The sequence below is a fragment of the Hemitrygon akajei genome, chromosome 12 (assembly GCF_048418815.1).
Source record: "Hemitrygon akajei chromosome 12, sHemAka1.3, whole genome shotgun sequence".
Taxonomy (NCBI): domain Eukaryota; kingdom Metazoa; phylum Chordata; class Chondrichthyes; order Myliobatiformes; family Dasyatidae; genus Hemitrygon; species Hemitrygon akajei.
The window spans coordinates 20497238-20524678 of record NC_133135.1 but is presented as its reverse complement, the minus strand read 5'-3'; the positions used below and the strand labels follow the sequence as shown (position 1 = coordinate 20524678).

General features: G+C 40.9%; 2 protein-coding genes across 6 annotated transcripts in view; one reads left to right on the top strand and one right to left on the bottom strand.

Moving 5' to 3' along the window:
- rpap2 (RNA polymerase II associated protein 2) overlaps window positions 1-22528 on the bottom strand; it is a 99530-nt gene extending 77002 nt beyond the window's left edge. The window contains exons 1-6 of one of the 3 annotated variants that reach the window (XM_073062672.1): window positions 22348-22528; window positions 16455-16569; window positions 11364-11462; window positions 9762-9827; window positions 7492-7580; window positions 5005-5037 (exon numbers count right to left, since the gene is read on the bottom strand). In XM_073062672.1, the coding sequence (XP_072918773.1) occupies window positions 5005-5037; window positions 7492-7580; window positions 9762-9827; window positions 11364-11462; window positions 16455-16569; window positions 22348-22508 (563 nt within the window). In that variant the 5' untranslated portion in view covers window positions 22509-22528. The remainder of the gene's footprint in view (window positions 1-5004; window positions 5038-7491; window positions 7581-9761; window positions 9828-11363; window positions 11463-16454; window positions 16570-22347) is intronic. The other 2 variants (XM_073062673.1, XM_073062674.1) reach the window with 2 other exon arrangements.
- Window positions 22409-27441, top strand: part of glmna (glomulin, FKBP associated protein a) — a 49584-nt gene continuing 44551 nt past the window's right edge. Inside the window, exons 1-2 of one of the 3 annotated variants that reach the window (XM_073062676.1) lie at window positions 22409-22534; window positions 22839-23015. The gene's annotated coding sequence lies outside the window, so the exon portion shown is untranslated. Of the gene's footprint in view, window positions 22535-22727; window positions 23016-25565; window positions 25645-27441 lie in introns of those variants that run through there. The other 2 variants (XM_073062677.1, XM_073062675.1) reach the window with 2 other exon arrangements.

Here is a 27441-nt window from a genome sequence, read left to right as displayed (position 1 = left end):
AGTGAAGAAAAGAGTTTAAGTTAAAGGATGGATTGGGATAAATAGTGCAGGAAAGGAAAATGATATAACCATGGAACAATGTTCAACTGACACTATTAGTAAAAAAGGAAATAGCAAAGCACAAAATGTGCACAAAAGAAAGAAAGAATATATTCCATAAATACATAAGAGATTCTGCAAATGCTGGAAATTCAGAGTAACAAGCACAATATGCTGGGGAAACTCAGCAGGTCAGGCAGCATCTATGAAAATGAATAAACAACCGACATTTTGGGCTGAGATCCTTCATTAGTACTAGAAAGGAATGGGGAAGAAGCCAGAAGAAGGTGATGCGGGAGGCAAAGGAGTACGTTAGAATGTGTAGGCTTTGTCTAGTGTCGTGTTTCCTAATGAAGGACCTTGGCCCAAAATGACCATTGATATTTTGTATGTGTTGCTCCTTCATTCAAAAAGTGAGGCAGACAGCAGGAAATGAAAAGCCTGTTAGCTTAACACCCTTTGAAGAGAAAATGTTAGAAGCTATTTTAAAAGATCTTATAGCAGGTCATTCAGATAAAATCTAGGTAAACAAGCAAAATCAACTTGCTTTACTGAAAACTGAAACCAGGTGTAATTTGTGTGTAGCTCTTTGAAGAGGTAATAGGTGCTATTGATAAAGGAGATCAAGTGGATGTACCATACATTGGTTTGCAGAATCTTTTTATAATAATAATAATAATAATAATAATAATAAATATAAAAGGTTTGCAGAAAGCATTAGATAAGGTGCCATTTCAAAGGTTACTGCAGAAAATAAAAGTTCCTCGTGCAGGGTATATCACTGGGTACTCTTAGCTGTCTGGACTAGCTTTAAAGATTAGCTTTATTTGTCACATTTAAGTGTGGTGAAAAAAGCACAACAGTGCCTCTTTCACATCAGACGGTTGAAGAAGTTTGGTATGGGTCCACTAATCCTGAGGACTTCCTACAGGGGCACAACTGAGAACATCCTGACTGGCTGCATCACTGCCTGGTATGGGAACTGTACTTCCCTCAATCGCAGGACTCTGCAGAGAGTGGTGCGGACAGCCCAGCTCATCTGTAGTTGTGAACTTCCCACTATTTAGAATACTGACAGAGACAGGCGTGTAAAAAGGGCCCGAAGGATCATTGGGGACCCTAATCAACCCAATCACAAACGGTTTCATCTGCTACCATCTGGGAAAGGGTACAGCAGCATAAAAACCAGCACCAACAGGCTCTGGGACAGCTTCTTCCACCAGGCCATCAGACTGATTAATTCACATTGATACAATTGTATGTCTATGCTATACTGACTGTCTTGTTGTATATACTATTTATTACACATTGATATATTTAGATGGAGATGTTACAGAGATTTTTACTCCTCATGTATATGAAGGATGTAAGTAATAAGGTCAATCCGATTCAATAAACATTGATACATACAGTGAAATGCCTCAATTTGAGTCAACAATCAACACAGTCCAAGGCAGCCCCCAAACGCCACCACACTTCCTGCGCCATCAAAGCATGCCCAGAACTCACTAACCTTAACCCTAACCTCATGTCTTCGGGATGTGTGAGGAAATCAAAGCACACAGAGGAAACCCATGCGATCACGAGGAAAATGTACAGACATCTTACAGACAGCTGTGGAAATTGAACCCCAGTCTGTGATCACTGGCACTGTAAAGTGCTGTGCTAACTGCTATGCTACCGTGTTGCCCTGTCACAAAAGTGATACAGTATAGAAACAGGCCCCTCAGCTCACCATTTCTACACTAGTCCCATTTACCTGCATTAGTCCATAATTTTTATGTCTTGGCATTTCTAGTGCTTGTCTAAGTACTTCTTAAGTGAGAGTATCTACCTTCACAGCCTCTTCAAGCAGCATGCTCCAGACTCCAACTGTGCTGTGTTGAAGAAAAATCCCTTGGATTCCTTCCGACCTCTAAACTTAAACCTGTGCCTTCTAGCCTTAGTTGGCCCCATCACGTGAAAAATATTTTTACTACCTAGCCTGTCTACTCCCCTCATAATAGTATATACCCCTATCAGGTCTCCCTTAACTTCCTCTGCTTCAAAGTTAGTGAAAAACATACAGATGCCAGAAATCCTAAACTAAAAGAGAGAACGCTATAAACATTAGCAGGACATGAAAACTGTCAATGCTTCAGATCGAGAACCTTCATTAGAATTAGAGAAAGTGACAAAGTGCAAGAGGGGGAGAGAGGGGGAGAGAGGGGGAGAGAGGGGGAGAGAGGGGGAGAGAGGGGGAGAGAGGGGGAGAGAGGGGGAGAGAGGGGGAGAGAGGGGGAGAGAGGGGGAGAGAGGGGGAGAGAGAGGGAGAGAGAGGGAGAGAGAGGGAGAGAGAGGGAGAGAGAGGGAGAGAGAGATGAAAAGAGGAAATGTCTGTGACTGAGAGGAGATTAAAGATGTGGAAGTGCCAATCACTGGCAGTTTAAAACAGAGGTGAGGAAAAAAATAAAACCTGAAACAGGAAGATGTAGCCGCATTTCTGGTCAGGGAGAGATAAAATAAGTGGAGGTATATAAGATTGCCTGGCTAACAGTAAACACTAGGTATAGATGGGTCTTTCTCTGGTTGGCAAGATGTTAAGAGTGGTGTACCACAATCATACATAACTAGGTCTCTACATCTTCCTATTATATAATAGAAGGCACTGAAGGAATGGTAGCTACATTTGTTGATGTAATATAATTACGGAAAATATCCATTTTGGAATGAAAAATAAAATAAACATATTATCTATTGGTAAGAGATTACAAATCTCTAAGATGCGGAGGGATCAAATAGTCTTAAGTGTATAAATTACAAAAGGCTAGTATGTAAGTGCAACAAGTGTGGGACTTGAGCACCACAGTTATAGGGAAAGGTTGAACTGGTCAGGACTTTGTGGAGCATCGGAGAATGAAGGGAGATTTGATAGAGGTATATAAAATTAAGAGTGATGTAGACAGGATAAGTGTAAACTGGCTTCTTTCACTGAGGCTGGGTGAGAATAGAACTAGAGGTCATGGGTTAAGGGTGATAGGTGAAATGTTTAAGAGGAACATGAGGTGGTGAAAGCGTGGAATGAGCTGCTAGCAACGGTGGTGGATACGAGTTTGATTTCCACATTTATCAGAAGTTTGGATAAGTACATGGATGGGAAGGGTATGGAGGGCTATGGTCCAGGTGAAGGCTGATGGGACTAAGGACCTGTTTCTGGGCTGAAGTGCTCCATGACTCTAAGTAACTACAAAAGCTAAGGAATTGTTATTGTTTAATTCAAGGGGAACTAAATACAATAAAAAAATGTAGAGTGGTTATGTGTCTGTTATTGGGCCATGCCTGGAGTATCATGTTAAATATTGGTCTTGTTACTTAAGTAAAGAGGCAATACAGAGGTCCTTGAGTGCACACATAGTCATTTGAAGTAAGGTTGGACAGGCTAGACTTGCTTAATGTGTTCAGAAAAGTGAAGGGGCGAGTGGGCTTGATAGTAGCAAACAAGACTGGGATGGATATGGATAGGCAGGAAATGGGGAGGTTTTCCTTTCTACATGAGAACTCAAAACTAGAGTTTTCACAGCATCAGCTTCCAGGTACATTCCTTTCAATGACATTACTGAATCAATGAAACTTAGTATTAATCAAAGAGTAAACAAGGCAACTAATTTGTAGTACTGTATGTGGTTTATTTCTAGCAGCCAAAGATAAGTTTCTACACTCTGTTTTAAAAGCAAGAGTTTTCTGAATTTAAAGGAATTAATATCATTATGTGAATGATAAGAATTACCAGCTGTTCTATATTTGCCTTTATTACTTCATGGGCCAGGACAACTAGACTCTGAAGGAAAAGAGTTAATAAAGGCAATCTAAAGTAATTAGATGAATTAAGAACCACCAAGATCTTGGAGTAGAAATATCTTTTGTTGCTACATCAGATGGTTTTTAGCAATATTAGCTAGTTTAAGGTCATAAGACACAAGAACAGCATTAGGCCATTCATCCCATCAAGCCTGGCCTGCCATTCAATCATAGCTGATTTATTATCCCTCTCAACCCCATTCTCCTGCCTGTCCACACCCACTTTATTTAGGCCTTTCATTTCTTTCCTAACAATCTATTCAATTAGTATCACTGAATCAATGAATTGTACTGGTATGTATACTTAGACTAATTCTAGCAACCAAAGACTAATTTCAGGACTTTAAATGTATGAAGAAAGAGGAGAAAAGTGCAAGTTGATAATTGTATATCCCCCCACTGTAGTTACACTTGAAGATTGTATTTGGCAGTCTTGGCCTAAGGAGAATCCACAGATGATGAAAGGCAGTATGCATATTTTAACTTAAAGAAACATTCCACAGGCCATATCACTTATTCAAAAAAAGGTTTCTATTGTTAAAGGTAAGTTAAGTTAAATAGTAAACAATTTAACAATAGAAACCTTTTTTTGAATAAGTGATATGGCCTGTGGAATGTTTCTTTAAGTTAAAATATGCAACGTGGAAATCTATTACTTTGCGCCTTATGTTTAACTGCATTTGCAGACAAATGCGCCACCCCATGGCCAATGTTTTTAAGCATCAACTTTCAAACAAAATGCCCAAGTTTCTCGGCTCCAAATTCATGCCAGTAAATATGCTTTCTCTCTTATTTTCATTTGCATATTATATTAAAATGTTAATATCAACCAGTATTGTCTTAATTAGAACTATCTTCAAAAGGACAGGTAATACAGACATAAAAAGACAGATAAATAAAAGCACAATATTAACGACAAATAAAATGAATCACCAATGCTATCATTATGTACTTCAGCTGCAGCTCCAGAAACGATGAACTAATATTGGCTGATGAATGATGTAGCTCTACCGCTTTTGCATGAACAAGTTGAGGCAAATATATTCAATTATACTGAAACTATTAATTGTTAATACTAAATTCAAAGCAAAAGTATTCTGTGTACTGAACATAAAATAAAATGCATACCTTTGCTCATTTAATAATCGACATGCCGGAACTCTACAATGGAAAAGAGAATAATTTTTCACAATTTGATAAAAAGTATTTACTATTCAGGTTTTTATCCTATTTCTCACTTCAGCCACAATTGGGCTTCTTTAGAAGGCGGCAGGAAGGAGGGGCGGGCTGTAATTGTCCAAGCCATGATTTACTTAGTTTGGATCAGATTTCAATCTGTATTTCAATGGAACAGATCAAATAAAATCCTCACAGCATCATCCAATCACAAACAAAAGAAAATCTGCGGATGTGGGAAATCCAATCAACACGCACAATATGTTGGAGGAACTCAACAGGCCAGGCAGCATCTATGGAAAAGAGTACAGTCAACGTTTTGGGCCGAGACCCTGTATCAGGATGAAGGGTCCCAATGGCGGGTCTCCACCCAAGATGTCAACTATACTCTTTTCCATAGGTGCTGCCCGTCCTGCTCAATCACCCACTTTCTTTCTTTTATTGAATAGCTACACCATATTACGGTCACAACAACATTTTAAAAAGATAATCTGTATCTCAACTTTAACTTGGTTATTTTTCCTTGTTAAAAGATAGATCATTTTATAGTCCAGTACAGAAACAGGCTCTTCAGCCCACAGCTGACGAGGAACCCAAAACAAACCAATCCCATTTGTTAGCACATGATCTACATTCCTCCATTTTCTGCATGGTTTTATGCCCGTCTAAATGCCTCCAACACTACCATCAAATATCATACAAGGTTCCACCAAACAACCCACTACCCCTCCCCCCCCACACACACACACCCAAGAAATCTGTGTTGGAAAACTTACTTCATACATTTCTTTAACTTCAAGCTCTGGCATCTAGTATTTCACATTTCAATCCTGGGACAAACCTCCAATTATCTATCACATCTATGCCTCTCCTAATTTAATTTGCTTCTTTCAGGACACCTCTCAGATTCCAATACCGGAGAAAATAATCCAAGTTTGTGCAAACTCTCCTCAGAGTAATTACCTTCTAATCTAGGCAACATCCTGGTGAACCTTTCCTGCACCCTCTCCAAAGTCTCCACGTTTTTCCTGTAATGTGGCGAACAGCATTACACGTGATAGTCCAAATGTGGTCGAACCAAAGGCTTGCCAACCTTTATAATCAAAGCCCCAGGCAATGATGGAAAACATACTGTACGGTTTCGTTATTAACCTATCTACTGTTGTCATTTTCAGACAGCAGTGGACTTGCCACCCAAGATCCCTCTGTACATCAATGCTCTTCTAATGGTCCTGCCATTTTACTGCATACTTTCCTCTTATTTTTGACTTCCCAAGGTGCAACACCTCATACTTATCCAGATTGAAATCCATCTGCTATTTCTCCTCCCATATACCGCTTTATCCTTTGTCAACTTTCTTTACCAACTCTGTCAATTTTTGAGTGGTCTACTAACTTACTAATCAGATTAGCTATTTTATCATTTGAATCAGTTATATATACTGTATATAGAGGCTGTAGCACTGATCCTGTGGAAAAGCACTGGTCATTGACCTTAAGTCAGAAAAACACTCATCAACCACTACACTCTGTCTTCTGTAACCAAGCTAATTCTGAATACCATCTAGCCCGTCATGTGGAACCCACATCTCTTAATCTTCTGGATCAGCCTACAAAGAGGGACCTTGTCAATGTAGAGAACATCAATTCCCCTACTGTCATCAATCATTTTTTGTCACCTCCTTAAAAAAACTTTATCAAGTTCATAAAACATGACTAGCCTCACATTAAGCCATACTGATGGTCACTAATAAAACCATCAGTATGATGGTTTAATCAGTGTGATTAAATCCTATCCCTAAGAACCCTCTCTAATAGTCTCCCTACTACTGATGAAAGGCTCACTAACCTATAATTTTTTGGATTATCCTTAATGCCCATCTAGGAACAATGCTGGCTTTCCTACAGTGCTCTGGAACCTTGCCTGCGTCAAGGCCTCAGATAGCTCCTCTATTGCTTCTCTCAATAATCCGGGATAGATCCTATCAGACCTTGGGAAGGTATCCACCTTAATGTTCTTCAAGAAATCCAATACCTCCTCTTACTTGATATTAACATGGTCAAGAATATTGGCACACCCAACACTGATCTCATTATCCTCCACGTCATTCTCTTTGGTGAATGCCAATGCAAATTACTCATGTAGTACCTCCCACTACTTTAGACTCCAGTTATAAATCTCCTCCCTTGTCCTTGAGTGACCTTATCCTTTCCCTAGTACCCTGTTTTGTTTTTAATGTATGTACAAAATGCTTTGGGATTTTCTTTAATCCTACTCATCGAGGACACTTCATGGTCTCTTCTGGCCTTGCTAATCCCTTTGAAGTTCTTTCCTGCTTTCTTTATCATCTTTACTTCCTTAACAACTGATACTAAAATTGAAAGAAAATGAAATTATTACAGTAAATACAAATCAGAAATGTGGAATAAATACTTCACCTTTCTGGTTCACGTGACCACAGCGGATCATTTGGAATCTGAGCTTCCAAATACTTGGAAGCTTTGTAACAAAAATTGCTGCAAAAATGCTGTAAATATAATAAAATGTCTCAGTATGAGCTTTAATGGGGTTGATACATTTACAGAGAACATGTCATAAGATATAGGAGCAGATTTAGGCCATTTGGCCCATCTGCAATTTAAACATCTGAACTCCTAAATTTGTTTTTCCCTTCCTTTTATCTCATGAAAAGCAATATATGCAAAGTTATACAATCCAAATGGAACTACGTCTCAGTTTATACTTAGTTCTAGTTTGAACAGGCTCTTAAATTACGATGGTCATTGAGCCGACTCATTTAGTCAATAGGAGGAACATTCTAGCCAAGATCTTTGTTTTCACATGGCTAACTCATTTGCTTTCCTGGTTGTTCAGAAAGATGTCAATCATCTTCAATAGTCAGTTTATTGGAGGTCAGTAAACAGCTTTTGGTGACAACAAAAGAGGAATCTGGAACAAAAAAAAGATTGCTTGAAGAACTCAGTAGGTCCAGCAGCAACCGTGGAGGTAAAATGCATATGTCAATGTTTCAGCTTTAGACACTGTATCAGGGCATCTGACCATAATTAAAAGGTCAATCAACTATATGAAAATGGGTACAATATTGCATGATCTTTTCCTCAAGGACTTTCATCTTTGCATGAATAGACTGATGGGCTGAACCATGTTAGCGACAGATAGCAGTTCAAAAAGGGACAGTCAAATTTCAGTTAATGAAACTGTTCTAACTCTAGACCTGTGTGCTAAGAAATGAGGGAATGTCAACTTTCAGTGTGACTTTGGGACAGAATCTGTCCCCACATTCACCACAAAGAAACACAGGAGTAGAGCTGTTCCTGCTTGGGCTTGGCATAGAATCTGAAACTTTACTGATTTCATTTTGGGATTTGTTGGGCATAGATAAATTACTTTTGTCTAACACTCAACTTTTTAAAAGCATTAAGTTATTTTACTTATCTTAATGCAGCATTAAGTTATTTTACTTTATCTTAATGCTTTTAAAATGTTTTAAGTGCTTTCAATTAACTTGATTTTTTAAAAATCATTTCAAATTTAATAATCTTTTGACATGCTAAAACAATATAACTTGGAGGTTTCAAAGTTCTGTCACCGGCTGTGAGGAGTATTTTGGAGCTCGCACCTCTACACTTTTTTGCTCCCAAGCATTAACCAGAGCACGCAGAGCGGCAGCAAAAACCTTCCACATCTGGGACAGGTAAGTGGAGCAGAGAGAGACACGAGGCAATGACTGGTGTGTCTGGATCAGCATGATCTGACCTAATGTCCCGTTGGTTCATTGTAAAACACCGAAAATGAATTTAAAAGCATAACATCCACTTAAGAAAATGTTGCAAAATTTTCTTTAAATTGAAATGATCACAATCTACTTAGTTGAGTACACCAATTCTACAACAGAAAAATTATGTTCCACTGATAAGCAATGCAACATTGCAGATCTTAAGGCAATCTTCCGTTAGAATTTGGCTCTCAGCTAACTGTGAGGCCCAGGGTAGTAGATAGCATACCAAGGCATAATTAACAAAAGTCTAATAAAAATGAACATACTCTCAACAAATTTTAGAACTATCAATGCTAAGTTGAAACTCCATGATTGGAATTGATCTCACTGTTTTTGAATTATATGTCCAGTAACAATAAGATTAAGAATAGCATTATTTTGACATACATGTGATAAATATCCAAACAAAACAGTGAAATGCATCATTTGTGAAGTGCTGGGGGCAGCCCGTAAATGTTGCCATGCTTCTGGTGACACACAGCATGCCCACAACTTACCAACCCCCACCTGTACATCTTTAGAATGCAGGAAGAAACAGGAGCTCCCTGAGGCGATCCATGCAGTCATGGGGAAAACATACAAACTCCTTACAGATAGCAATGGTGCTGTAAAGTATTATGCTACGCTACCAGTCACCCTTTATAAGATTTATTTAGCACTCCTGGACAACTATTAACCTGTTGATTCTGAAGCTACACCATTATTTATTATTGTCCAGTTGAGAAGTAGAGAACCAACTACTGTCCAGTTGAGAAATATTGATATGTACGTAGTGCAGGAAGGCAGCCATGAATCTAGAGTGAGGTGCAAACCCTATTATCATACTGAACCCACAGGATATGACAGTGATCTTTTATAACAGTGAATATTTCAAAAACAAATAAACTAAAGATAATTAGAAAATCTTGCCTTTCTTTCTGTAATATCATAAACTCGATTTGTTTTGCTAGATATTTTGTATTGCTGCTTAGGTACCTAGAATTATATAAAAAAAAATGTTAAAACAAACAAGCTAGCTGATTAACAGAAATAAGATTCATTACATCGAGATCAATATCATCATGGGATCAATGTAAACAGTTAACTGATTTGAGCCACAGGAGTACAGCAATTTCCCTTAAAAGCCCAAAGTGGCTATTGTGTTTCTTCTGAACACTGAAGAATATTCCTGTTCATAACAAAGAAAGAATCACTTCAGACGTCCTTAACCAGTCTACTCATACTAACTATATGGGTTCCCTGCATATAGAACCGCTACCCAGCTAAATGGAAATAAAAGAGGCTAACTGGTTTAAGATGGTGCTGGTGATGACTTGCTAGCTGCAAAACTATAATCACACTTTTTCTTGGAAATGATCGCTACGATCAATAGCCTGTAACTTCCCTTTCAGAGTTGAGCTTTTGAACCGCCTCACGACCTGGCATTTTTGTGGTGTGAAGTCTCAAAGGTGCAGGATGGTTGCAGAGTGATGTGCAGGGACCGAATCGAGGCAGTGGAGCAGGGAATGAGCCAATGTTTGGCCATTGCTGGACTGGACTTAGAGGCAACTCGAAGCGGCAGAATTAAGGCGAGGTGAGGCACTGTTGAGGTGGTAGGGCTCAGCCCCAGAGCAAGGACTGACATGCTGCTTGGCTGATTTAAATACTGGGCCAGATTGGAAAGGTTGGGTAAAGGCCGAATCAAACCAGTGCAGCGCAAGCCCAAGAGCAGGGTCTGGGTCCAAGAGCGAGGAACAACTTGTTGTTTGGCCAATTTAAATGCCAGGTCAGATTAGAAAGGTTGGGTACAGGTCAAATTGAGGCAGTAGGGCCCAGGCCCAGTAGTGTATCAAAGTGGCAGAGCATTAACGTAAGGTTAGGAGGAACTGGGTAGACCCAGAGAAGACTGAAAGGGCTGAGGTGGAAGCAAGTTACCTGAAATCGGAGAATTCAACATTTATGTTGTAGAGTAGCCTGGTGGAATAGGAGGTGTTGTTCCTGTAGTTTGCTTTTGGCCTCACCCTGGCAGTGGAGGAGACAGAGGACAGACAGGTTGGTGTGGGAGTTATGTTTGGGGTTTGCCAGTCCAATGATACCGTCTCTGAATTCAGCAAATTTCAGAAGTCTGCAATCAATGACTCCACTATTTCCACAGATGCTTTCTTCACCTCTAGGCCACTAGATCCAACCAGTTTATCTGTCTTTAGCTCCATTAGTTTTTCTAACTTGTCCTTTGTGCTAGGTTCCACTACTCATAAGAAAAAGAAATGGGAATCAGTCACTGACCCTTCAAGCCTACTCTCACTAAAATAATGGCGTATCAATCTCACCTTCACCGTCCTGCAATATCTTAGTTTATTTCTCAATTCCCCTAGTTTTCAATTATATATTGATTTCTGTACTGAACATACACAACAATTGAGCATCCAATCCTCAATGATTGAGTATTCCTAAAATCCTCCACTAAAGCTGAACTTACTGAAATATAAACAACTTCCTGAATCTATTCAAAGGAAAATTAGACAGACTTACATTTCCAAGGGCATTTTGACAAATAGGATAACCACACCGTTTGATAATGGAACGTTCTTCCACAAGATCCCGATAATGGGCAGCAGTAATAAACTTTATCTAAATTGAATCAGAAATCAGAATGCACTGTGAAGGCTCAAGTAAGTCTCTAAATTCACAATATATAACAACTAACATTAATTATTCAACAAAATTACAATTATATTGTTTGTATCCTGTATTTAAGGTAAATATTTCTGTTTATTTTGTAATACGATTGTAACTACATTGTGGAGTGCATCATATTCTAATTCATGTGTTTAAGTTAACTTAACCCTACACCTCCTCCCTCATTACTATTCAGGGCCCCAAACAGTACACGTAGCTTATGGCAAGGTCTGCACACCATCGCAGACTTCAAAACTAAATTCAGGAGAGTTTCCAACATCAATGCCCCTCTCCCAGAGCTAAATCTTTTTTTTTTTTTTACACTCGATTCGATGTTGGCGATACTGAGCCCGAGGAGACCTGCAGATAATGTGACCGACAGCTTGGTCATCTCTAAGGCCGAAATACGCAGGTGTTTCCAACAGGTGGACAGTCACAAGACTGCGGGACTGGACGGCATCCAAAGGCAGGTACTCAGGATGTGCGCAGCACAACTGGCAGGTGTGTTTACAGACATTTTTAATCTCTCCCTCTCCCAGTGTAGAGTGCCCTCCTCCTTCAAAAGATCCACCATTGTCCCTGCACCTAAAAAGACAAAGATAACGTGTCTGAACGACTGGCATCCTGTTGCACTCACCTCAATAATAAGCAAATCCTTTGAGAGGCTGGTCAAGGACGACATCTGCAGCATGATACCACCCACACTGGACCCCCCCTCCCCTACAATTTGCCTACCGACACAACCGATCACCAGAGGATGCAATAGTCACCGTTCTACACATCGTCTTTACACACCTGGAGAAGGAGGATGCTTTTGTGAGAATGCTGTTCTTGGATTACAGTTCAGCATTCAAGACCATAATTCCCTCCAGGCTCGACAAGAAGCTCAGAGACCTCGGCCTTCACTCTGCCTTGTGTAGCTGGATCCTGGTCTTCCTGTCAGATCGCCAACAGGTGGTAAGAGTGGACTCCCTCATCTCTACCTCTCTGACCCTTCACACAGGGCTGTGAACTAAGCCCCCTCCTTTACTCTCTGTATACCCGTGACTGTGTCGTCACCCACAGCTCCTATCTGCTAATTAAATTTGCTGTCAACACTACACTGATTGGCCTAATCTCAAATAATAATGAGGTAGCCTACAGAGAAGTCATCACCCTGACACAGTGGTATCAAGAAAACAACCTCTCCCTCAACATTGCAAGAACAAAGGAGCTGGTTGTGGATGACAGGAGGAATGGAAACAGCCTTACCCCTATTGACATCAATGGATCTGGGTTTGAGAGGGTAAACAGCTTTAAGTTCCTTGGCATAAATATCAACAAGGATCTCACGTGGTCTATACATACCGGCTGTATGGTGAAAAAAGCACAGAAGCACCTCTTTCACCTCAGATGGTTGAAGAAGTTTGCTATGGGGGCCACCAAATCCTAAGAACTTTCTAGAGGGGCATAATTGAGAGCATCCTGACTGGCTGCATCACTACCTGGTATTGGAACTGTATTTCCCTCAATTGCAGGACTCTGCAGAGAGTGGTGCGGACAGTCTAGCGTATCTGTAGATGTGAACTTCCCACTATTCAGGACATCTACAAAGACAGGTGTGTAAAATGGGCCCAAAGGATTATTGGAGTCCTGAGTCACCCCAACCACAAACTGTACCAGCTGCTACCATCCAGGAAACAGTACCACAGCATAAAAGCCTGGACCAACAGGATCCAGGACAGCTTCTTCCATCAGGACATCAGACTGATTAATTCATGCTGACGCAACTGTATTTCTATGTTATATTGATTATTTTCCTATTGTACATAATATTTATTATAAACTACTATAAATTGCACATTGCACATTTAGACGGAGATGTAATGTGAAGATTTTAACTGCTCGTGCATATGAAGAATGCAAGTAATGAAGTCAACTCAATTCAATTCAATTCAACAGTCCTTCCAGGTGAGGCGACACTTCACCTGTGAGTCTGTTGGGGTCACCTACTGTATCCGGTGCTCATAGTGCGGCCTCCTGTATATCAGGCAGACCCAACGTAGACTGGGAGACCGTTTGCTGAGCACCTACGGTCCATCTGCCAGAAAAAGCAGGATCCCCCAGTGGATCCCCTTCCCATTCCAACATGTCTATCCATTGTCTTCTCTACTTTCGTGATGAGGCCACACTCAGGTTGGAGGTGCAACATTTTATATTCTGTCTGGGTACTTTCTAGCCTGATGGAATGAAGATCAATTTCTTGAACTTCCAGTAATGCCCTCCACTTTCCATTTTCCATTCCTTTTCCCTCTCTCACTTTATCTCCTTACCTGCCCATCACCTCTAATGCTCCTCCTCCTTTTCTTTCTTTCATGGCATTCTGTCCTCTCCAATCAGATTCCACCTTCTCCAGCCCTGTATCTCATTCACGAATCAACTTCCCAGCTCTTCCCCCTCTCCCTAGTCTCACCTATAACCTTGTGGTTTTTCCTCCCTCCCTACCCCCACCTTCTAACTCTGATTCCTCGTCATTTTTCTCCAGTCCTGATGAAGAGTCTCTACCTGAAACATTAACTATACTCTTACCCATAGATGCTGCCTGGCCTGCTGAGTTCCTCCAGCATTTTGAGTGTGTTGCTCGGATTTCCAGCATCAACAGATTTTCTCTTGTTTGTGATTGGACTGCCAGGAGTTTACATCGGACAAAGTATGGAGCTGTTATTGTGTAATATTGGCAGTTTTCCTTTCACTATTTTTGCAAATTTGACTTTTGATGCACTTAATAAACGGCCTTGCACAAAAGTGCTAACTGACTCCAGCCATCTTTTCCCTTTGGTCACAACCCATGGATCTAACAAGTTAATTTAAAAAAAACCCAAAACTCATTAAAATCTGAAGAAGCAATTTAATATATTAAAACAAATAGTGAACAACTGTTTCTATTCCTAACATTCAGGCTGGGATTTCCTATTCAAATTAATAGGATCTCCAATTCTATGCTACAGATTCATCAGCAAACAGGGCTCTGCTGTCAGATTCCAAGTGAAGGGCAGAAACAAGGTGAAACAACAAATGTGCCAGGATTTGCCTCGCAGCATGTCACACACACACACACACGGAGACTTTCTCTAAATTGGAGAGGTAAGGGGGAAAAGCTGAATGCTGATAGTTCAGAAGCACAGCAAATGTGAGCCTACATAAATCATTTGACCCTCTGAGCTCACTCCACCAACCAAAAGATCATGGCTGATCATCCAAATTCTGTACCCTGTTCCAACTTTCTCTCCATATTCCTTTCTTCTTCTAACCTAACCTAAGAGAAATTTCTTCAGGAGCAATTGTAGCTCCAAAAGTAACTCTGAAGAAGGAAATTGGTGTCATCTGAATCTAGGTACTAATTTTAGAATTGTAAATCTAAACCTTGTTTACCGTTAGATATGGGTTAACTTTGAACCTGGCATCTTAAGTTTGATTTAAACTTCTGGTGTTTGGAACTCAGATTGAAGGATTTATAATCTGTATACCGACTATATATTGAATTTGTATCTCAAGAACAGAATTAAAATTTTAAAAGTTCAATCTGATTTTCAGAGTGAAGAGAAGTATGTGCTAATTTTCACCAGTGGTTGGCATTAGCAGTCAAAACATTCTTCTTCAAAAATAAACATATTCTATCTTTGAATGATAAGAAATCATTTCACCAAGTTTGCATTTGACATGGTCAAAAATAATAAATAGTAAGGACTTAAAATGGACAGAAGTGTTACGAAATACACAGCTATAAAATTATTTATTTTCATTGAAAGAATGGGGAAAAATAAGAGATATTAAATATTGCAATTTTAATGCGAGTACTAGAGCACTGTTACAGCAATTTTTAAAGGTCGAGATCATCATTTTATAAAAGAATCCTAGACTTCAAAACAAGTCCAAAAAGGTATACATGCACTTAAATAATAATTTATAAATCATTAGTGAAGCCTTGAATTGAAGAATCTATCCTGGCTTGGATATTACACTCAGTTTTAGAAAGCATGCAGAGGAAATTTTCTAGAAAGGTATCAGATCAGCCACGATCTTGTTGATTGGCAGAGCAGGCTTGACGGGCCAGATAGCCTACTCCTGCTCCTATTTCTTATGCTTTTATGTGGTGAGATTAGAGAAGCTGGGATACAACAGGAATCATGGGGTAAAATTTCCATAAGTCTTGACAGAGTAAACAAGATGAATTTTCAGCGCAGAGGCAAAGTCACCAGTAGAAAACACAGATTTAATGTTAGCTGACAAAACATCCATATTGAGATGAGTAGTTTTAAACGCATCAAGCTATGATCATAAAAGCATTGAAAAAAGATAGCAGATGATCTAATGATAGCTTATAAAATGTAATTATGTAAATACCTTAATAGTAAAAACTTAAACGATTAAGAAAAGAGAATAATAAATGGGACTATAAGACCATAAGACATATGAACAGAATTAGGCCATTCAGCCCATCAAGTCTGCTGTGCCATTCCAAAATGGCTGATTTATTATCCCTCTCAACCCCATTCTCCTGCCTCCTCCCTGTAACCTTTGATGCCTTTACTAATCAAGAACATATCAACCTCTGCTTTAAGTATACCCAATCACTTGGCCTTCACAGCCATCCAAGAGTTTCACAGATTCACCACCCTCTAGATAATGAAATTCCTCCAAATGGATAACATTTTCAAAAGTATGTAACTGTTCATAACATAATGGATTCAACATTCTCACTTCTGATGTTTGTTTAATTGTCTTTGCATGACATTATGAGAAAACAGACAGAAGCAGTAACTACACGAGCTGAGAAGTACTTTGAGACATACTGAGAACATTCCATATAATATTCAGAAAATGATGAGGACAAGAAAATGAATTTCTCACTGTTTTAGTTATAAACTTAATTTATGCTCCAAGTTTTAAAAATAGCTCACTTACACAATCTAGCAGAAATTCTTCTGTGACATTTATTTCAAGTAAACGTTCAGCGATATGAAGAGCTTTAGCTTCACATTCACACTTCTTCTTCAGAGCGGCCTCTATTGCAGCTTTTCTGTAAGTGATAAACAGAGGCAAAAGGGGAACTACGTTAGTATGGTTGAATTTTACTTTGTTCAACTAACAATTGTTTTCTATGCGAACAATTTATTCTGTCATCCACATCAGTGATCTGGATGATAATGTGGTTAACTGGATCAGCAAATTCAGAAACATAGAAAACCTACAACACAATAACCCTTCAGCCCACAAAGTTGTGCCGAACACGTCCCAACCTTAGAAATTACTAGGTTTACCTATAGCCCTCTATTTTACTAAGCTCCATGTACCTATCTAAAAGTCTCTTAAAAGACCCTATCGTATCTGCCTCCACCACCGTTGCTGGCAGCCCATTCAACACACTCAATACTCTCCGAGTAAAAAACTTACCCCGACATCTCCTCTGTACCGGCTCCCCAGCACCTTAAACCTGTGTCCTCTTGTGGCAACCATTTCAGCCCTGGGAAAAAAGCCTCTGACTATCCACACAATCAATGCCTCTCATCATTTTGTACACCTCCATCAGGTCACCTCTCATCCTCCATCGCTCCAAGGAGAAAAGGCTAAGTTCACTCAACCTATTCTCATAAGGCATGCTCCCCAATCCAGGCAACATCCTTGTAAATCTCCTCTGCACCCTTTCTATGGCTCCCATCATCCTTCTTGTAGTGAGTCGACCAGAACTGAGCACAGTACTCCAAGTGGGGTCTGACCAGGGTACTATATAGCTGCAACATTACCTCTCAGCTCCTAAATTCAAATCCATGATTGATGAAGGCCAATACACCGTATGCCTTCTTAACCACAGAATCAACCTGCGCAGCTGCTATGAGCGTCCTATGGACTCGGACCCCAAGATCCCTTTGATCCTCCACACTGCCAAGAGTCTTACCATTAATATTCTGCCACCATATTTGACCTACCAAAATGAACCAGCTCACACTTATCTAGGTTGAACTCCATCTGCAGATGACACCAAGATTGGGAGTGTAGTGGACAGTGAGGAAGACTATCACAGCTTACAGTGGGATATGGACCAGATGAAAAAATGGTAGATGTAATTTAATACAGGCAAGTGTGAGGTTGTGTACTTCGGCACAATCAGCTAGGTCTTACACAGTGAATGGTAGGGTCCTAAAGAGCGTAGGAGAACAAAGTGATCTGGGGAGAAAGGTCCATAATTCATTGAAAGTGTCAGCACTGGTAGATAGAATCATTACGAAAGCTTTTGCCACTTTGGCCTGGAAGTAGAAAGTACAGGAGATGGGACATTATGCTGAAGTTGTATAAGACATTGATGAAGCCTAATTTGGAGTATTGACTGTAGTTTTGATTACCTACCTACAGAAAAGAAGTAAATAATGTTGAAAGAGTGCAGAGAAAATTGACAAGGATGTTGCTGGGACTGGAAGACCGAAGTTATAAAGGAAGATTGAAGAGGTAGGACTTTATTCCTTGGAACGTTGAAGATTGAGGGGAGATTTGATAGAGATGTACAAAACTATGAGGGGTATAGACAGGGTAAATGCAAGCAGGCTGATGTTGGGTTGGACTATAACTAGAGGTCATGGGTTAAGGGTGAAAAGTGGAAAGTTTAAGGGGAACATGAGAGGAAACTTCTTCATTCTGAGGATCATGAGGGTGTGGAATGAGCTGTGGTGCATGCAAGCTTGATTTCAACTTTTAAGAGAAAATTGGATAGGTGCATGGATGGGAGTAGGCAGTTTAAATGGTTTGGCATGGACTAAATGGGCAGAAAGGTCCGCTTTTGTGCTGTACTTTTCCATGACTCTTCTACACAATTCTTCAGCAGAGATCTAAATTCTTTATTCTTCAAAGGGTTAAGTCCAATTTGTAGCTGTCGATGTCAAGATCAAAATAAAATTTATTATCAAAGTTACCATGTACTACCTCGAGATTAATTTTCTTGCAGGTACTTACAGGATAATAAAGAAATATAATAGAATTTATGAAAAAACTGTAAATAAACAAAGACAAACAGATAATCAATATACAAAAGAGGCAAAATGTGCAAATAAAAAATACTGAGAACATGAGCTGTTGAGTCCTTCAAAATGAGTCTGTAGGTTGTGGAATCAGTTGTGGTGAGTAAATTAATCCACGCCAGTTCAGGAGCCCGATGGTTGTAGGGTATTAACTGTTCCTGACGGTTGCAAGCTACAACAAGCTGCATCACGTCATGGTAAGGAAACTGCTCTACAGCAGACAAGAAAGCTTTACAACAGGTAGTCAAACTGCGCACCACATCACCGGCACCAGCCTACCCACGACAAGAACATATATACAGACAGGACCTGGAAAAGGGACAGTAATATCATGAAAATCGCACCCACCCTGCTCATAGACTGTTTGTCCCACTTGCCTCAGGGAGGAGGCTACCTAGCACCCACACTAGAACCATACGATGCAAAAACAGTTACCTTCGCTAAGCAGTAAGGCCAATCAACACATCTACATCTCCAACTACTTTAACATTTCCTGTCAGTCACTTTACATGCAGACACTCTGTTCCTAGCATCACTTTATGGACTTACACTCTATCTATGTATATAAGCCATCTTATGTATTTATATTTATTGTGTCTTTTATTACTGTTGTGTTATTGTGCTGCCTTGGACTCAGAGTAACAATTATTTTGTTCTCTTTTACACGTATGTACTGGAAATGACATTAAACAATCTTGAATATTGAACCTGGTGGAGGTGAATCAAGATCAAGGAACTTGTACTATAGGACCTCCAATAGTCAGTGGAAATTAGATGAAGAAATATGTGTCTAGTCATGGGTGTAGAGAGAGTAGAGCAGTGGGCTAAGCACACATCCCTGAGGTGCACAGTGTTGATTGTCAGTGAGGTGGAGATGTCATTTCCAATTTGCACAGATTGTGGTCTTCTGGTTAGGAAGTCAAGGATCCAGTAGCAGATGGAGGTACAGAGGCCCAGGTTCTGGAGCTTTTTGATCAGAACTGTAGGAATGATGGTGTTAAATGCTGAGCTATAGTCAATAAACAGCATATTGACATGGGTATTTATATTGTCCGGGTGATCCAAGACCATGTGAAGAGTCAATGAGATCGTATCCACTGTAGACCTATTGTGGTGATAAATAAATCGCAGTGAGCCCAGGTCCTTATTGAGACAGGAGTTGATTCTAGCCATAACCAACCTCTCAAAGCGCTTCATTACCGTAGATTTGAGTGCTACTGGATTATAACTGTTAAGGTGGCTCACACTGCTCTTCTTGGGCACTGGTATAATTGTTGTCCTTTTAAAGCTGGTGGGAACTTCTGAATGTAGCAGTGAGAGATTGAAAATGTCATTGAACACCCCCACCAGTTGGTTGGCACAGGTTTTCAGAAGCCTTGGCAGGTACTCCATTAGGATGTCACCTTGTGAGGGTTCACCCTCCTGAAAGACAGCCTGGCGTTGACCTCCGAGAGAGAGATCACATGGTCACCAGGTACTGCAGGGATCCTCATAGCTGTAGCTTTACTCTCCCTTTCAAAGCAAGCATAAAAAGGCATCGAGCTCACCTGAGAGTGAAGCATCACTGCCACCCATGATGTTGGGTTTCGCTTTGTAGGAAATAATGGCCTGCAAACCCTGCCTCTGCCAGAATTGATGTATATCCGATTTTACCTCCAACCTCATTCAGAATTGTTCCTTAGCTCCTGAAATAGCCCTGCACAAGTCGTACCTAGTTTTCTTGTACAGACTTGGGTCACCACACTTGTTTGCCACAGATCTAGCCCTCAGCAGACAACAAACCTCGCAGTTCATCCGCAGCTTTACTCATCCACACGGGTTTTAATGAAGTCAGTGACAGCTATGGCATACTCATTCAGACCCAGTTCACTGATTCAAAGCAGCTTCACAATGTTGTTAACAAATTTACTTTGAACTTTAACATGCTTAGTAAACTTGTGGATGACACCAAAACTGGTGATGTAGTGAACAGTGAGGAAGGTGATCTAAGATTACAACAGGATGTAGGTGAACTGTGTAAGTGGGCCAGATGGAATTTAACTTGGATGAGTGTGAGGTATTGCATGTTGGTCAGTTAAACTAGAGAAGGACTTGTACAGTAAATGGCAGAGCTGTGGGGAGCATTACAGAGCAGTGAGACTGAGGGATACAGGAACTTAATTCCCTGAAAGTGGTGACACATGGAGGCAGAGTCGTGAAGACAGCAATTGGCACACTTGCCTTCACTGGTCAGGACAATGAGTCCAAGAGTTGAGACGTCGCGTTGCAACTGTAAAAGATGTTGGTGAGACCACCCTTGGATTATGTGCGGTTCTGATCACCCAGTTATAGGAAAAGATTCATTAGGGTGACATTGGATCAGAAGGGTTTGAGTTATAAAATGTTGGGTCTCTTTTCCCTGGAGTGCAGGAGGCTGAGGGGGGAGGTTTGTCAAAACACGAGGGATATAGACAAAGTGAATGGTCACAGACTTTTTCCAAGTCTGGAAAAAGACTAAAACTAAAGAATAAAGTTTGTGAGGGAGAAATACTTAAAAGGGACCTGAAGGGAAACCTTCTCACTCAAAGAATAGTAGGGATATGAAACAACTGCCAAATAAAACTGTAGAATTGGGTACAATTACAATATTTAAAAAGGAATTCAGGCATGGATTTATAAGGTTTTGACATTTCTGGAAAGGTGCAGGCAGCTTGGACAGACATCTTGGTTGGCATGAACGCATTGGTGTGAAGGGCCCACGGTGAATAACTCAATCAATTTTATAACCAACACGACGCACACAAACTGAAGTTGAATAAACGTATTCTTATTTTAGAGATACAGAGTTGCACAGCTCTTCCAATCCAACAAGCCGTACAGCCCAGCAACTCACATATTGAACCCTAACCTAAACACAGTACAATTCACAATGACCAACTAACCTACTATCTGGTTGGTTTTGGAATGTGGAAGGAAATTTGAGCACCAGCACACGTTCACAGGGAGGATGAACAAACTCTTTACAAACAGTGCCAGAATTGAACTCCGAACTCTGATCTGAAATAGCGTTGCACTAACCACTACACTACGTGGCCAGTAACTTCTGATCAGCCATAGAATTGAGGGGGCAACTTTTTCCCTCTTTCCCCACAGTGGTCACACAAAATGCTGGTGGAACACAGCAGGCCAGGCAGCATCTATAGGCAGAAGCGCTGTCGACGTTTCGGGCCGAGACCCTTCGTCAGGTCCCGTGTGTTGTTTTTTGTGTGTGTGTTGTTTGAATTTCCAGCATCTGCAGATTTCCTCGTGTTTGCTCCCACAGTGGTGACAGGTTTATAGAGAAAAAATAACTACCAGGGGAAGTAGTAGAGCTAGGTACGATTACAACAATTAGGGTTAGGGTTGTTTGTGGATGGTCATGGATATGAAACTTTACAGGCCAACACGGAGATATTCTGACTAGGTTGCATGCACACCTTATTGGATATTTCCAAGTTTTATGATTCTATGGTACTCCCCCTCCATCTCCTCTTTCTCCCTTCTCTAGACCAAATCTCAGTTCCTTTCCTGGGCTCACCCTCATCTTTCTCTCTCCTCTCCTCCCTCCCCCAAACTCATCCCCCCCTTTCTCTCCCTCCCCAAACCGATTTTCAGATCTCCTCCTCCTCTTTCCCAAACCCACACTCAGTCACGCCACCTCCTCCAAGATGGACCAGGGGAACCCTTCAGTGAGTGACGAGCCGCGGGGCAACGTGCCCGCGCACTGATCGCGGGAGCGGGAGCGGGACCGAACACAAACGCGCACTCGCCTTTTCCGCGCCTCCTCGCCGCTCCGGGTGGCTGTCGCGCCCTTCGACCGTCTCCGGCCCGCACTCCGCCGTCCCACTTCCTCCATGCCGGCTTCGCCGACCTTTGACCTACGGCAGCCGCCGGGCCCAAAAGTCGCACGACCAGTGGAGGAGCGCTCCATCCGAAGGCACGGCTCTATCTGTTTGCGTGAGTTGATTGTTATTTAGCATGCTATATTTCATTTGATTAGTGATGTTTAAATTTACAGTCATATGTAATTGATTGAAATCATTCATAGCAAATTGGATTATTTCGAAAAAGAGGCTGGAGTTTGGTGGATGTTTATTCCTCACTCTTGTCCAGGAAGCCTTCATGGAAAGGGAGGGAGTTGGAGTTCATGTAACAGATGTGCTGCTCTTCGCACACACACGCAAAATGCTTGACCTAGGTTGCCAATTTCCACCCTTTTGCTTTCACCTTCTCTCTTTCTGACTTTCCTTTTTCTTGGCAGCTGAGTAGAGCCTCACCGATAGGCTAGCAGAGGACACTGACGTTGGCTTACTTATTCTTAAACTGGATATCCAATTAATGGATTGGACGAGATAAGATCTCCTCCGAAGGATGCCACTAGTATGCCAGTCAGAGAAGGTACCATGAAACAATAAGGGATCAAATTCCAGGCATTAGGGTAAGTAAAAATAGGCTGACGTGTTATTTGATAACGGGTAACGGTTGGATATGACAGCTTGAGTAAAATGTTGGTTATTGTTTATACACGATTGTGTCAAAAGACGTTTAACAAACAATCTGTGTTCGTATTAACAATGCTTAGGGTGTAGAAAAGAGCAAAAACGTACGTTTGCATTGTAATAAGTGCTACAAAGTCTCATTAAAAACCTATGTCCACATTAGCAATAATCTTAGAAATAAAGGGATATATGAGGTCAAATTGCAAATAGCATTTATTATTAATAAGTATTTTATCTACCTATGAATAAATGAGAAGTACCTAAATTTAACATTCTGGAAAATCACATGATATTATGAACAAAGCTTAATTCTTATTACTTAGTAATGATCTCTAGCAGCAGTTAGGTATTTACAAAGGTCCTAGATATTAAGCAGCTTTCTAGCTTTCAGTCAGTTTCCTAATCTAGTACATGATCATGTATTGAAGATTGTTTAATGTCATTTCCAATGCACAAGTGTAAGTGTAAAGAAGAACAAAATAATTGTTACTCTGGCTCTGATACAGCACAAAAAAACCACAGTAAATTAATCATCATCATTCTGTGTCATGCCGTGTCTAATGACATAGGCAATCGTGGTTTCTATGACCATGATTGATTTTGGCAAAATTTTCGACAGAAGTGGTTTGCCATTGTCTTCTTCTGGGCAGTGTCTTTACAAGATGGGTGACCCCAGCCATTATCAATACTCTTCAGAGATTGTCTGCCTGGTGTCAGTGGTCGCATAACCTGGACTCGTGATATGCACCGGCTGCTCATACGACCATCCACCACCTGCTCTCATGTCTTCTCATGACCCTGAACGGGGTCTAAGCAGGCATTACACCTTGCCCAAGGGTGACCTGCAGGCTAGTGGAGGGAAGGAACACCTTACACCTCCTTTGATATAGACATATAAGTTAAAGAACACAATAAGCACAATAGATATAAATAAGGTAGATTATATCTATTGATTGTATGTCCATAAAGTGACACTAGGCACAGTGGGTGACTGACAGGAAATGATGAAGCAGTGGTGGTCGGGGGTGTGGAGGGGTGGGTTCGTGGCTGGAGCTGTTGAACAGCCTCACTGCTTGGGGAAAGTAGCTGTTTTAGGACTGATCTATTAGGTTATCACAAATTTACCGGGAATTTACATATTCTGACATTTTATTTAATTAGCACATTATCCATTGATTTAACTTCCCTGTTAGCAAGAAAACTTTTTTTCTGTGGGTGGAGTCAGTAAGAAAGAATGTAGTCTGTGACAGGTGCTAGAGTTTGTAGAACAACTATTTCTTTGCTTCTAATGTGCTATGGTGTATTGTTTTCAATTTTGACGTTAAGAACAAAAATACAAGAAGATAAATGTTAAAGGGCTCTCATTAAACTTTATGTAGGACTGTGCATAAATTATTTTTATTTGCATTGGATATATTCTGTGAACAGTTTATCTGATTCGTATCACTTTGCCATCTGTGGGAGCTTGCAGTGTTCAAACTTGCTGACTAGATTCCCACATTACAACAATGATGACACTATAAAAGTCCTTCATTGGCTCTAAAGATTTTGGAATGACACAAGATTGTGAAAGATACTATATAATTCAATATTTTCTTAAATTCAAGCATCAACTGTGGGTTGATAGCACTTCCTTTTTTGAGTCCAAAGGTATTATGTTCAAGTTTCTGTCCCACATTAGGTTGAAGGGAACCTGGAGGTGTGGGACTTAAGGCTTCTGAACCTCCTGCCCAATGGTAGTTACAAAAGGATGGGACGGCCCCAGTGGTGGGGGTCTTTGATGATGGGTCTTCTTGTAGATACTACAGATGATGGGAGAAATGTGCCCATGATGTATTGGGCAGAGTCTACTACTTGCAGTGTCTTCTTGTGTTCCTGCGCATTCAAGTCTGGCACCTGTGGAAAGAGAACCCAGTGAATGTTTTATCTCAGTGACTCTCCCTCGATTTTGGGGCCAGTGATCTTTCCTTAGAACCAAAACATTAAATGGCTTCTTTCCAGTTTCTACTTGGCTGGTTGAGTTTTCTTTTTCAAAAATAAACTTGATTACGTAAAAAAACAAAGTGCAAAACTTGTTACATTTTAAATGTCATTTGGTTAATCACCTTGATTTACTTTTAAATAAAGTATAAACTGTCTTTGTATATGCAGGAGCTTTTTCAGCATTTCAAGTCTTGTTGTTTAAGTGCGGCAATGGAAAAGACAGTTTATGCTACTCTCCAGCATTTTATCTGCGTGTGTTGTCAAGATTTCCAGCATCTGTAAATATCTTTTGTTTATAACCTTGTAATTTACATTTGGCAAACAAGAGAAAATGTGCAGATGCTGGAAATCCAAGCAACGCACACAAAATGCTATTTATCAGATGCTGCCGGGCCAGCTGAGTTCCTCCAGCATGTTGTGTGACATTTGGTCATACTTTGGGGGCGGGGAAATTCGCGAGGGGTCCCACGTGACCGGAGGCCCCGCCCCCCCCCGCCGGCACTGCGCGGAGGTGCGCGCGCGGGCGGCTCGGAGCGCATGCGTGCCGGCGGGCGGCCGGGCTGGAGGCGCCGCGCCGTTGGGAAGGTAGGCGGCCCTCCGTTCCCGGCGATGTTGCGGGGAGACGGGGCGATGTGAGAGGTGGGGGAGGCTACCGATTCGGGCCATCCATCGGCGGTTCGCGTGTGGCTGCACCTTCACTGGAATCGGGGCGGTGAAAGTGCAGCCATTTCTTAATTACTGCGCACGAGTTGCTTCGGTCCTGGGTCAGCTGTGGCTTAAAATCACGCTGAAATATAAAATAAATCTATTGATAGCAGTATTTATGTGGCGTTTGCAGATCCTGCTTCCTGGCTAACTAGTGGTCCCATCCCCTACGCTGCTAAATGCTCAAGAAATAAATGGGATAAATACTTTCTGTACAACTTGTCATATTTAATGAAAGAAACAGCTGCAGATGTTGGGAGATTATAAATAAACCCAGAATGTGCTGGAAACACCCCGTAAGTCGGGCAGCGTCATTGGAAAGAGAAACAGTTTCATGGCAACTCTTACAATGCTGGAGGAACTTAGCAGGCCAGACGTCATCTTTGGAAAAGAGTAAACAGTCGACTTTTCGAGCCGAGACCCTTCATCAAGATTTGGATTTGCAGTATCTCCAGATATTCCCGTGTTTGGGAATTAAAGTTTCATTAACGGATCTTTTCACTGAAAGGGCTTTCATGAAAGATTATTTAAAATTTGTATGCTCTACTCTCAATGCACTGACGACTGCATGGCTAGATTCTGCTTTACCTCCGTCTACAAGATTGCAGATGATATCCCTGTGGAGGGCTATGTCTCAACTTTGAGGTGGATTATAGGAGGAGATGTTATCATGACAACCACAATGTCAACAAAGAGTTTGTCATTAACTTCAGGGAGGAGAGCAGTGCACATGTTCCTGTTTACATCAATGGTCCTGAGGTAGAGAGAGTCCAGAGCTTCAAATTCTCAGTTACTAACATCCTGGTCCAACCACATTGGCACCACAGCCAAGAAAGCTTACCAGTGTCTCTACCTCCTCAGGAGGCTAAAGAAATTTGGCATGTCTTCTTTGGCTGTCACTAATTTTCAATGATGCACTGAAATCATCCTATTCTGATATGAAACAGCTTGGTATGGCAACTGCTCTGCCTGTGACATTAAGAAACTGCATAGAGTTATGGACACAGCTTCGTATATCATAGAAACCAGTTCGCTCCGTAGACTCTGTCTACACTTCTCACTGCCTAGGTAAAGCAGTTAGCACAATCAAGGACCCCATTCACTCTGGGCATTCTTCCTTCTAGCCCATTTTGCCCACTCCCCCAGTGAGAGTAAAGTACAAAAACGTGGAAGTGTGTACCTCCAGACTCAGGGACAATCTCTATCCCACTGTCACAGGACTACTGAATGGTATTAATATGATAAGATGTCTCTGGACCCCACAGTTGACCTTGTTTGGACCTTGAACTTAATTGTCTACTAGCACTACAATGCAGCACATTATTTTGCATTCTGTTATTGTTTTGTACTTGAATGCACTGTTGGGATGAATTGATCTCTAGAATGGTATGCAAGACCAGTTTTTCACTATACCTCAGTATGTGTGATGACATTAAACCAATTTATCTTAGTCTGTGAGCTAATTGCATTGCCTTAGCCAATATCAGTACATTGTTGGGAAGCTAGTACAGTCAGCCCTCCTTATCCGCGGATTCCACATGTGCGAATTCAACCAATCGTGAAAACCTGGAAGTGCTCTTCCAGTACTTGTTGTTCAAGCACGTAGAGACTTTTTTTCTTGTCATTATTCCTTAAACAATGCAGTATATTACATAGCATTTACGTTGTATTAGGTAT